The sequence below is a fragment of the Haematobia irritans genome, chromosome 4, assembly GCF_050003625.1.
Source record: "Haematobia irritans isolate KBUSLIRL chromosome 4, ASM5000362v1, whole genome shotgun sequence".
NCBI lineage: Eukaryota > Metazoa > Arthropoda > Insecta > Diptera > Muscidae > Haematobia > Haematobia irritans.
The window spans coordinates 95,485,940-95,498,387 of NC_134400.1; the positions used below are offsets into that span (position 1 = coordinate 95,485,940).

At 31.1% G+C, this 12,448-nt stretch overlaps 1 protein-coding gene across 14 annotated transcripts in view; it reads right to left on the bottom strand.

Annotated features, from left to right (window-relative positions):
• Pdp1 (PAR bZIP family member Pdp1) overlaps positions 1–12,448 on the bottom strand; it is a 350,044-nt gene that overhangs the window by 4,160 nt on the left and 333,436 nt on the right. For 8 of the 14 annotated variants that reach the window (XM_075303409.1, XM_075303406.1, XM_075303407.1 and 5 more), the window contains 2 exons: positions 7,010–7,235; positions 216–457 (listed from right to left, as the gene is read on the bottom strand). In XM_075303409.1, the coding sequence (XP_075159524.1) occupies positions 216–457; positions 7,010–7,235 (468 nt within the window). Of the gene's footprint in view, positions 1–215; positions 473–7,009; positions 7,236–12,448 lie in introns of all 14 variants that reach the window. The other 6 variants (XM_075303408.1, XM_075303404.1, XM_075303402.1 and 3 more) reach the window with 1 other exon arrangement.

Below are 12,448 nucleotides of genomic sequence, written 5' to 3' on the forward strand. Positions count from 1 at the left end.
TCAGAAAAAATTTTCCGTATGTGTACCCAAAATATTTACATATTTTTTCAATTCTGTCAAATTTTGCTCATTTTATGGTAATCGTAATTTGTGTTTTTTGTTTGGTTGTCTCGTCAACAAAATAATTACACAGCAAAAAATTTTATTTATTTTCATTTAGTGTACTGGCATTGGATTCGTAAATTTGTAGTTTTAAAAGAAGACTATTACTTTACCTCTTTTTCCAAATATCGCGCCCTCATGGCAATTTGATTCTCCTTTTGACGGCGTGCATCACGTGAACGTTTGGCGGCAATGTTGTTCTTTCGTCGGCGAGCCCAGTATTTGTCATCCTTAAGTTCATCTGGAACAAATTGTTTGCGTGATTTTTTGATCATAGGTTGTGGTTTGAGCTCTTCATCGGAAAATGCTCTAGTGCGTGGATCGAAATCTCGCCCCGAGGATGCAAAGGAAAATGCTGGAATATCAAACACTAAATGTTAACAATGTTTCACAAACTGTTCATTGTAAACTAAAATTATTGGGGAGTATAGAAATTAACAAAAAAACAACGTGAATGAAACAGATATGAACCTAAAACTGTAAATCTGAAAGAAGTGTTTTCTTTTGGGTGAAACGAAACTTTAGACAAACAACGTTTTCCTTTGACGCTAAACAATTTTGTTGAAATGCAAATAAAAAAGATTAGAGACAATAAATTTGGATTTATTTACTCCACAAAGTGGAATTTCGTTTGTCCAAAATTTCATTCCTGAGGAAAGTACTTTTTCTTAAGAAATGAAAATTACAAACATAATCACCAACAAGGTAAACATAATGATATTAGAGGATTATTTAATCCAAAAATAGACTCGACTTCATTTATATTTGTGTAGTTTTAACGAAAACTGAGCATGTAGTTTTCGCAAATATGAAAACTATATACACGCAAACATTTTGTTTCTTTTCTGGGTAACGATATTGTAGACCTATGAAGTTTTCGTTTGTTGTTAAGGTTGTTTTTTTCAGGTCAAGCAAAGAACAAACTTGGCAATGGTTATTTTTTTTTGCATTTAAGGAGACTTCGTTGCTCTAAAATTTCGTTTCGCCGGAAAGAATTTGTTTTTATGTGTATCATTTTTTATTTTACATCAATTTTTTATACGTACATCGCTACATTCTCAGTAATTGTATGAAATATGGCAGACTGAATGATTCAGAATAATTTTAAAACCCACGTTCGGCTTTTCAAGGTAAAATTCAAAAATAATCAAATTGTAAAATAACGAAGCTGCCATTTGTAAAGGTTTTAACCCAATATACAACCTAAATCATAAGGACAAATTTCATTAAAATAAAGAAGTTTTAATTAAAAGAAAGTTAAAAGTCTTTGCTTTAAAAATTATTTGATTTACATTTAGGACACGAATCTTTGAAGTTTGTTTCCCTCCGATAGGGCCGTAAGTCCTTGAAGTAAGGCAAATTTTCCTTAAGGTAAAGGAAAATATTTTTTATTGAAATAATCTTGAAATTAACTGAGATATTGAATCTTTGGTCTAATAATAAAAAAGCTTAAAATTTTGGCTAAGAATTATTTCAAGGATTTTTCATATTTGGTTTAAAGTTTGTTTTTCTTTTTTTTAATTAAGAAAACATTTTTTTATAACTTTGCATAACATTCGAAATTCGGTAAATGAGATGAGTACCCTAATTTTAATTTTATAGATGCTGGATTTAAAGGCAGATAATTTCCCAACAAATGTCTTTATTTTAAAGAAGCCGCTCGGTCAAAATCATTGTCATTGAGTTAAACATAGAATCAGGCACCATTCAGTGACAAGAGAGAAGTTCATTATGGACTAAATAGTTTAAGTGAGCCTGGAATATCGAGCTGCCACCTAGTAAAATTTTACCCAATGTGAGATTTTGTTTTTGTGATTTTAAATATTTTTCGCGTACTCTAGCGACATCAACACAAAATAATAAAAAAAAATATTCTTAAAAAGTATGCACTTTTACAAAACTCGAATTGCTCACAAAATTTCTCATAATTTTGTTAATTTCTAAAAATTTTTAAATTAAATTTGTGACCGTTTTGAACTTTGTATGACGTTAAGGACATTTTAATATATTTTGACTTCATTTTTTGTGAAATACGAAATTTTCTTAAACAACAGTTTACTTTTGTTTAATATTTTTTTCTTTTCTATCAATTTGCCGCTTATTTATTTTTGTTAAAAATTTTTAAAGTCAACCTACATATTCTTTCATGGTGGGTTTAGCTTTAGGCTAGATGCCGCCTCTGTCTACCACATTTCTATTTTTAGAATTTTTCACAATATGGAAAAGTCGATTATTGACTATATTTATGACGAATTATGTTAAAATTACGTGTAGATTGTTACTCAAAACGTATTTCCTTATTTCGAATTCATGTCTTTAGAGTAAGCAAATATTTTCTCACGTTGGGAAAAGTTTAAATAGAATCAAGTAATTTTCATGAACTAAAATAAAATTAAATTAGCATTGGAAATTTACGCTGACATATTTGGGGGTAATATATCAGGATGTATAATTTTTGTTAATTACTTCTCAAACAATAATTTTTTTCTTGAGATGTTAAGCTTCTATATTATGATTTATAAGTTAAATTTAATTCTAAATTATTTCAATAAATTTAAATTGACATGGGCACAACATATCCAATGGAAACAATTAATTACATTTGTTTAAAAAAGTCATTTCTATAGGTTGATTTTATAAGAAAACGGATTATATATTCAATGAAAAGCAAAACAGTTTATATGGAAATTTTTAACATTTAGCATTTGATGTATTCAGTCTGAGAGTATAAATATTTTGAGGTTAATTAATACTTAATAAAATTGGAATATATACAGTACAGGTAAGGTGTGTTAAATTGTTTTTATTTATAGACCAATTTCCTTTTTTATTAGATATGCCGATAAATTAAATAATCGATATTAGCAATCACCATTTCACTCTCTATCTCTATGGTACTTGCATTATTATATATCTTGGGAGGGGAATGGGTGGGTGTATATTAACTTTGTCATTCCGTTTGTAACGCATCGAAATATTGGTCTAAGAACCCATAAAGTATGTATATTCTGGATCGTGGTGAAATTCTGAGTCGATCTAGCAATGTCCGTCCGTCCGTCGGTGGAAATTACGATAACTTCCAAACGAAACAAGCTATCGACTTGAAACTTGGCACAAGTAGATGTTATTGTTGTAGGTCGGATGGTATTGCAAATGGGCCATAGCGGACCACTTTTACGTATAGCCCCATATAAACGGACCCCCAGATTTGGCTTGCGGAGGCTCTAGGAGGAGCAAATTTCATCCGATCCGGTTGAAATTAGGTACGTGGTGTTAGTAAATGTCTCTAATATGCACGCTAGCCCCCATATAAACTGATCCCCAGAGTTTGCTTGCGAATCCTCTTGGAGGAGCAAATTTCATTCGATCCGGTTGAAATTGGAAACGTGGTGTTTATATATGGCCTCTAACATCCATGCAAAAATTGGTCCAAATCGGTCCATAACTATATATAGCCCCCATATAAACCGATCCCCAGACTTGACATCTGGATCCTCTTGGAGAAGCAACTTTCATCCGATCCGGTTGAAATTCGATACGTGGTGTTTACATATGGCCTCTAACATCCATGCAAAAATAGGTCCAAATCGGTCCATAACTATATATAGCCCCCATATAAACCGATCCCCAGACTTGACCTCTGGATCCTCTTGGAGAAGCAAATTTCATCCGATCCGGTTGAAATTCGATACGTGGTGTTTATATATGGACTCTAACATCCACGCAAAAATTGGTCCGAATCGGTCCATATTTACATAACTTCATCCGATCCGGTTGGAATTTGGTACGTGGTCTTTATATTTGGACTCTAATATCCATGCAAAAATTGGTCCAAATCGGTGCATAATTATATAAAGCCCCCATATAAACCGATGCCCAGATTAGACCTCCGGAGCCTCTTGGATGAGCAAATTTCATCCGATCCGGTTGGAATTTGGTACGTGGTGTTTATATTTTGCCTCTAATATCCATGCAAAATTGGTCCAAATCGGTCCATAATTATGTATAGCCCCCATATAAACAGGTTCCCAGATTTGACCTCAGGAGCCTCTTGGAGCAATAAATTTCATTTGATTCGGTTGAAATTTGGTATGTTGTGCAAGGATATGGCCCCTAACAACCATGCCAAAATTGATCCATATCGGTCTATAGTTATACATAGTCCCAAATAAACCGACCCCCTATCAAAAAAAATTGGTCCATATCAGGAAACCTCCCCAAATGTATGCAATCGTTGATGTCCATGTCCGAGAGGTATCACTGTACAGTACTCTAGGACTTAACATCTATTGTGTCCATGCCAATTTTTGTGTATTAAGTGATTTGTTAAGATATTATATACGCCGATAAAACCATTCCTCCGAAACGAAAATTAAGATCAATTAGTATTCAAGTTGATGATCAACAGATCAGCCTAAATAATACCTTAACCTACCCTATTCAATTGGTGGAATTTTTTCATGTGAAAGAAAGTCTAGCGTCTATTCAGGCGTCTACGACTAATATTCCAAGCAGGTGTAGGTTTCACTCAGTAAAAATTTACTTGGGTCCAAAGATTTTGGCCTTCCCTTAGGTTAGGCCCGATGTAATAGGCTCACTTAGACTATTCAGTCTATTGTGATACCATATTGGTGAACTTCTCTCTTTTCACTGAGTGCTGTCCGATTCCATGTTAAGTTCAATGACAAGGGACCTCCTTTTTATAGCCGAGTTCGAACAGCGTTCCTCATTCCAGTGAAACCACTTAGAGAAGTTTTGAAACACTCAGAAATATTAGAAGCATTACTGAGGTGGGATAATCCACCGCGGAAAAACTTTTTGGTGTTCGGTCGAAGTAGGAATCGAATTCACGACCTTGTGTATGCAAGGCGGGCATGCTAACCATTGCAGCACGGTGGCTCCCTTCCTTAAAGACCTTCCTTTAAGGATTTTACTATTAATTTCGATATTTCAAAGTATAAATATTTTCTTGGTTTAAAAAAACAAAACTTAAATCAAATATGCAAAATAAGTATTGGTCTATATTTGAATCATTTTTTTTTTCTTTAATCCCAAGATTTAATATGTTACCTCAGTTGATATAAAAAAATGTTTTTCTTTACTTTAATGAGCATTTTGTCTTTCTTCAATGAAATATGACATTAAGGAAGGTGATCAAATTTCAAAAATTCGTGTCACAAATTTAAAGAATTCATAATTTTTCATATTAGGTCAATACTTGTTCAGTGTATTTAGATTTTATGACAAACCGGATATAAACTTCATATTGGAAATCTTGCAAACAATTTGATAATCTTTCTCCATGTGTTCAATATATTTTACTTCAGTAAAATATATGAAGTATATCAGTTATATATTTTCGGAGTTAATATACAAATTTTATAAAATGTAAGAAAAAACGCTTACATTACACTAACCTAATATGAAAAATTATGTAGCCTTAATTTTAGGACACGCAATTTTCACAATATTAAGGACAAATTTCTTTAAATTTATTAATCTTTTTCTCTTTTCATTAAAATTAGGACAAGAAATGTACGTTCCTCCTTCATGTATGTCTATGAAGTAAGTTAAATTTCCGTTAAAGTAAAGGAGGTACTTCTAAAGAAATAAAATTTCTTAGAATCTCTATAAAAATAAGATTTTGACAAAATTTTCTATACAAATAAAATTTTGATAAAAATTTTCTATAGAAATAAAATTTATACAAAATTTTCGTAAGAAATAAAATTTTGACAAAATTATCTATACAAATAAAATTTTGGCAAAATTTTCTATAGAAATAAAATGTTGACAAAATTTTCTATAGAAATACAATTTTGACAACATTTCCTATAGAAATAAAATTTTGAGAAAATTTTCTATAGAAATAAAATTTTGACAAAATTTTCTATAGAAATAAAATCTGGACAAAATTTTCTATAGAAATAAAATTATGACAAAATTTTCTATAGAAGTAAAATGTTGACAAAATTTTCTATAGAAATAGAATTTTGACAAACATTTCTGTAGAAATACATTTTTTACAAAACCTTTTATAAATTCAATATCTTTAAAAATTTTAATTTCCCTTTTTGTAGAACTAGTAACTTTCCCTTGTTGGTGCAAACTAAAATAGTCAAAACTTTTAAAATTCGATATATTTACAATGCAAGGGATATTGATACTCCAAGAAGATTGTCGCTAATATATAATATTGCAATACTTCATTCTAAAAATAAAAAAATTCATAGACCACAAAAAATTTGATCAAAAACTTCAAGATACAATTTTTTATTTGGCAGATTTTTGGTAACATTTTCTTTAAATTTTGGTAGATTATTTTTGCCACGAATGGCAACCGTGATCTGTATCCCAATTTTTAATTTATAGCCACAGATAGCACCAAACAAATTATTTATTTTAAAGAAGCGGCATCTGAGGATCGGAATCAATATAAAACAAGTAAAATTTTTTGTGTGTATTTATGAAAGTTTTCATCGTAAATAGCCCATTTTGAACTAAATTAATTTTTAATTGGATTTCATTAATTAAATGTTTTTTTTTTCTTTTCCTAGCGTATTGAAATAATAACAATGTATATATATTTGTATATTTGAAAAGCATAAAGTTTTTAAAAGAACTTAGCAAGTTCATGGAACATTTGAACTTATATTTTGTTTCAATTGTTAAATTTAAAATTTCGTTTAGGAGGAAAGAGATGTTTTGCATATATTAATATGGAATTTTTATATTTAATGTATATATACATATACATTAAATATAAAAATTCCATATTAATATTAATATTTATATAGTGTATTGTTATAAAAATTAGTATATTCAATATCAAAGTAAGTAAATAAGATTAAAAAGGATGATGGATACTCATATTTATTGTGGTTTTCTAATCACTTCTATTACTCACTTGACTCAGCTGGTGATGGTGGATTTAATGTATCCGGACTTATACAATCTGAGGGTGATGGTGATCGTTCACGTTTTGTTGTTATATGCCCGAGTCCCAGGGACAGACCAGCTGCATGACTTAGGGAATCTGAACGATGACCCAAACTACTCGAATGACCCAAATGGGTTCCAGGCAAGCCATCAGGTATATTATTTTCCGATAAAAATTCATCTAAATCGGCATACTGTGATAAGAAAATTGAAATGAATTTGAAATGTATAAATATGTGTTGATGTATATAATGTATATAAAATGTATATAAAAAATCGTTTTTATTTTAATGATAAACCGAAAAATGTTCGTGTGTCAGAAGCACAATATAACGTGTAATGCTAAAGTTAGGAAGTAGCGATTAATAATGATGTAAAATGATATGATTTAAGTATTGATTCCAGTTGAAATCTAACAGAGATATGCTTAAAAAAACTAGCAAATAATTCGTGAACGCGTTCTTTCAAGGTCTCCAATTGGCGTAAAATTGTATCAGAATTAATGAATTTCAATTATTTAGGTTCATGTCAACAAATTAAGTTTCCGCTGAGTTGCAATAGTTCTTCGAATTTGATGCCATAATCCGAGAACAAAAAAAGTTAACTCGGAGCATTTTTTTTGCATACGAAAGAGGACTTCGCGAACGAACCACCTGGGAGTTTTTTATTTATTTATTTATTTATTTTATTTAAATTTCTACTAACACGAGAAGGATTTCTCCTTATAAGTGATGGTGTTAGGAACATAGATTTAATTATATTGAAGTATAAAGTTATAAAAAAAAAATCAATTGATGTAAGTTATATGTTAAAATGTTTTTAGAAATTGCAATACATTGGGGTATTTATGACAATATTTGAGATATTTCTTTGTATTATTAATATGGTTGCTCCAAGTTAGCTCTTTGTTGAGTGTTATTCCTGGGTTTATTGCAGTATCGACTCGTTTTAAAACCGTATCATTAATTATAAGATCATGATACCAACCTACTGACCTACTGTCGATGCTTAGAAATCACAATGTATTCCGATTTTTTTGCGGGTTGAGAGTTAAGCGGACCTTAGGCGTTCGGATAAACACTACGACAGAGGTTCGCCTATTTGTTGTGTGTTCGTTCAAGTTTTACCCTCACACTACACGAACAATTAGGGTAACAACATGGAGAAATAAGAAGAAGCATAAAAACACAAACAATGAAGATGGACGAAAAGTTAGGTGTAAAGCCATTTTTTAGTAAAAATGGAAGAAACAATAAAAATTCCAAGCTGAATTAGCGATCCCTCATTAATTTCATTGCAGAAATGCTTGGTTTAATTATGAAAATAATGCTAATGTTTGGCGAACATCCCCTTACACGTGAAGATTTGTGCCTCCCAACTGGAAAAAATCAAAGTTGTTTTGATTTTATGCCAACACGTCCCCCAACACACGAACATGACCTTATACTAGCGGATTTGTCGCCGCAATGTGTTGGGTCGCAGGGTTTATCCGACCGTATAAGGTGCCCTTTAAGCAGTTACTGGTTGCAAGGCCGTATTCAGGGGGGGGGGGATGAGGGGGATCAAACCCCCCCGGAATGGATGAATATTTTTATATAAATAAATATATATTTTTAGCTGCATAGAAAAATCTTATCGAAGATGTTGAAGAAAAGCTGGAGGTTTTATTTTGAAAGACGCTTACCTATAAAACTTGCACAAATCATAGAATACTAGTTGAAAAGTCCGTCAAACGACGGCCGAAAAAACAAATTGTTTTTGTTCTCGCACCACAAATTTCATTTTTGGAAAATGTCGTTCTGCTTTTTATTTGTGTTTGTTGTTCTTTTTGTGAACATGACTCGCTTTGTTTAGCCATAGCAACAACAACGAAATAGCAAAACACACATGTGTAAATGAAATGGCACAAAACCTGCGAAAAGAACCTGCCTAATTCAGCGATGGAAGCACTTGGAGAGTGCAATGAAGAGATATTTCCAAACGTGCTTATTCTTTTAAAAATTTTGGTCAATTTGCCAGTTACTCAGCGATGGAAAATACAATTTTTAAGAAAGTACCAAAAAGGTATTTTTTGAGCGGAAAGGTACTTTTTACAAAAATTTCACTGGAAAATTATTGTCATGAGACTAAATTTTAAAGAAAATAAAATTTTGACAAAATTTTCTATATAAATAAAATTTTGCAAAAATTTTCTATAGAAATAAAATTTTGCAAAAAAATTCTGTAAAAAAAAAGGTGCAAAATTTTTTCTATAGAAATAAAATTTTGCAAAAATTTCCTATAGAAATAAAATTTTTACAAAATTTTCAATTGAAATAAAATTTTTACCGAAATAAAAAATCGATAATATAGAATCGCATTCTTTTTTCGACTAAAACATTCTTGAAGATCAATAAAATCCTGTTTTTGACTATGTCTTTTACAAAATCGAGATTTTCTTCCCACATGAACATGTCTGTTTTGCCATATTTGTAAAAGACTATTAGCAAATAAGGTTGATAAAGACTTTCTCAAAATATTAAAATATTTTGTCAAAGATATTGTACCATAAATCTGATATCGACTCAAAAATGTCTACACAAAAGGTACTAAATCATTCGCGGGGGTACTGCGGTACTGACCGGGGTGAAAAAGTATTGAAAAAAGTACTATAGTACTGCATTTTCCATCCCTGCAGTTACTACGTACTCATCCGAACTTTCATTTTCAACAATGAAGAGATTAAAGACGTATCTTAGAAATTCGACTAGCGAGAGTAGACTCAATGGATTGGCATTAATGTCGGTTCATCGCCGAATAAATGTGCCGACTGATGAAGTCATTGATTTATTTGCTGCCCAAAAAGCCCGTCGGCTCAATTTAATATTGTAAAAATATTGTATACATACCTATGCATAAATAAAATTATCTACACATGAGATTATATGAATATTTTTTTTTTAAGTTGAACAATCCCCTCCCCCCCCCCCCCCAATTAAAATGTTGGCTACGGCCTTGACTGGTTGCCCATGAATATATTGCATATAAATCACGATTTACATTTTGATACAGCGAAGTGATGTTTCGTCTGCATATATTTGTAAATCACAATATTTCAGAGTGTTTGGCAAATCATTTATGTAAATACAGGTCCGAGAAGGGATCCTTGTGGTACTCCGCGGTAGATTTTCATTTCGCTAGATCGAGGATTTTCGCAGTAAACATTTATTTTATCCAGTTTATTATTAAGAATTGTGTGATTAACAGTGTCAAATGCTTTACTGTGGTCAAGCAGGACAAGACTGGACACTTGGTTATCATCTATTTTCTCCTTCACGGATTCAACAACATCTATAAGAGCTGAGATGCAACTACGCTTTGGCCTAAATCCAGATGGTCGTTGTGGGGTGGTTCGGCGACAACAACGATGACGTCACGGAAACGGTTCCGGAAGCAATATTGACATATTAGAATCGAATTTAGGATGGAATTAAGCTCAATTGGTAATCTCTACATTATGCGAGAAAATTTCCGTTTGCAATAAGTATCCAATTATTGCAAACCCTACATTGAGCAATTGAAGAGTGTAGCTTACAAATATGGCAAGTAGTGATGGGGAAATATTGTTTTGACTATTAATTTTAACACTATAAACATATCTAAAGAGAATGAATAAAGCCACGATTTGTGAATAATATTTTATGGATATGCCACTACAAAAAGCCATTTTTTAGTCAAAATTCACATAAGACGGACAAGAGGATGGGGATTTGGTGTTGTTAGTGTACTGTAAAGTGTAACGGTAAAAAATTAAGCCTAACTGACTCTAAAATGTTGCTCGATTCTAATCATCAAACACATCAAAACGCTTCTTAATTTCTTAAACACTTTCCATTGGCATAAAACCATACGTTTTTTTTTTGATAAACAGCTTTTGATATAAACCAAATCGACTATGATGTTTGAATAAAAAGGTTTTTGTTTACGCCAACAAAAGAATTTGTTTTTGGTGAGAGATACAAAAAAACTGTAAGAACATTCGTCACCATTCGTCGACACTAATGTACCCTCACGTTCATTTGTCAAAAAACTTTTTTGGGAGGAAATAATTATTTTTGTTGCGTGTATACAATTCTATTTTCCAATATATTTCTTTGAAGTTTACATGAATGTCCTTGTATGTGCATTTCAATCTGGTCTATAAAAAGACATGCTGTATTCCTTGAAGAGTTTTCTTTTCTGAGGAGATAAGAGAATCTTCGAAACACCCAAAATTTTATTTCTATAGAAAATTTAGTCAAAATTTTATTGCTCTACAAAATTTTGTCAAAATTTATCTCTATAGAAAATTTTGTCAAAATTTTATTTCTATAGAAGATTTTGTCAAAATTTTATTTCTATAGAAGATTTTGACAAATTTTTATGGCTATAGAAAATTTTGTCAAAAAAAAATTGTCAACATTTTATTTCTATAGAAAATTTTGTCAAAATTTTATTTCTATAGAAAATTTTGTCAAAATTTTATTTCTATAGAAAATTTTGTCAAAATTTAATTTCTATAGAAAACTTTGTCAAAATTTTATTTCTATCGAAAATTTTGTCCAAATTTTATTTCTATGGAAAATTTTGTCAAAATTTGGTTTCAATAGAAAATTGAAATGCCTCTTATTTGGAGAGAAATATTTTGCAAAATCTACCAAAACATCAAGACTTCAATCTACCAAATAGTAAAATAATCTATCATTTTTTGTAGAATTCTATCAACCGTGGAAAGCAAGGCATATTAAGGAAGGTATTGTCAATATTACCGAAACAACAATGTCCGCCGCCATATTGTCACATTGATTGTCAGTCAAATTGAAACAAGTGGGAAATTTAAAATAGAGAAAATTTGGAAATGTATCGAAGTATGCTTCGAAATATGAGGAAATATATTGCAGTTCGTACGAATAATTGAAGTAATTCTTACCATCAATTATGAGGATCAATTATTGCGATATTTTTCTGTCATAAATTTAAAGAATATAGGACATTTCAAAATTTTTTTGTATAAAATAATTTTATTTTGAATTTTTATTTGTCACAATTGTCAGTTAAACAGTGATAGCTACAATGTGAGCTCATTGATAATATACCTCAAAGAAATAAACAACTAATCCTAGTTTGAAGAAATGCCGCATGGTATTTGGTAGGGGGAGATGACAAACCCATAAAACCCCTTTAGCTACGCCAAAGTTATTAAGCTAATACCGACAATCAAAGTTCTATTCAAATGAAAAAAAAAATGCAATCACCTAATAGCATGATACCTTACTAAATATGCCTTGGTTGCAACCGTGAAAACATTTGAATTGACGTTTTGATGCATCATGTCCAATGACGCTTGTGGCTGAGTGTGCTAAGGTGTTCTCTCATGGTAACAATGTAC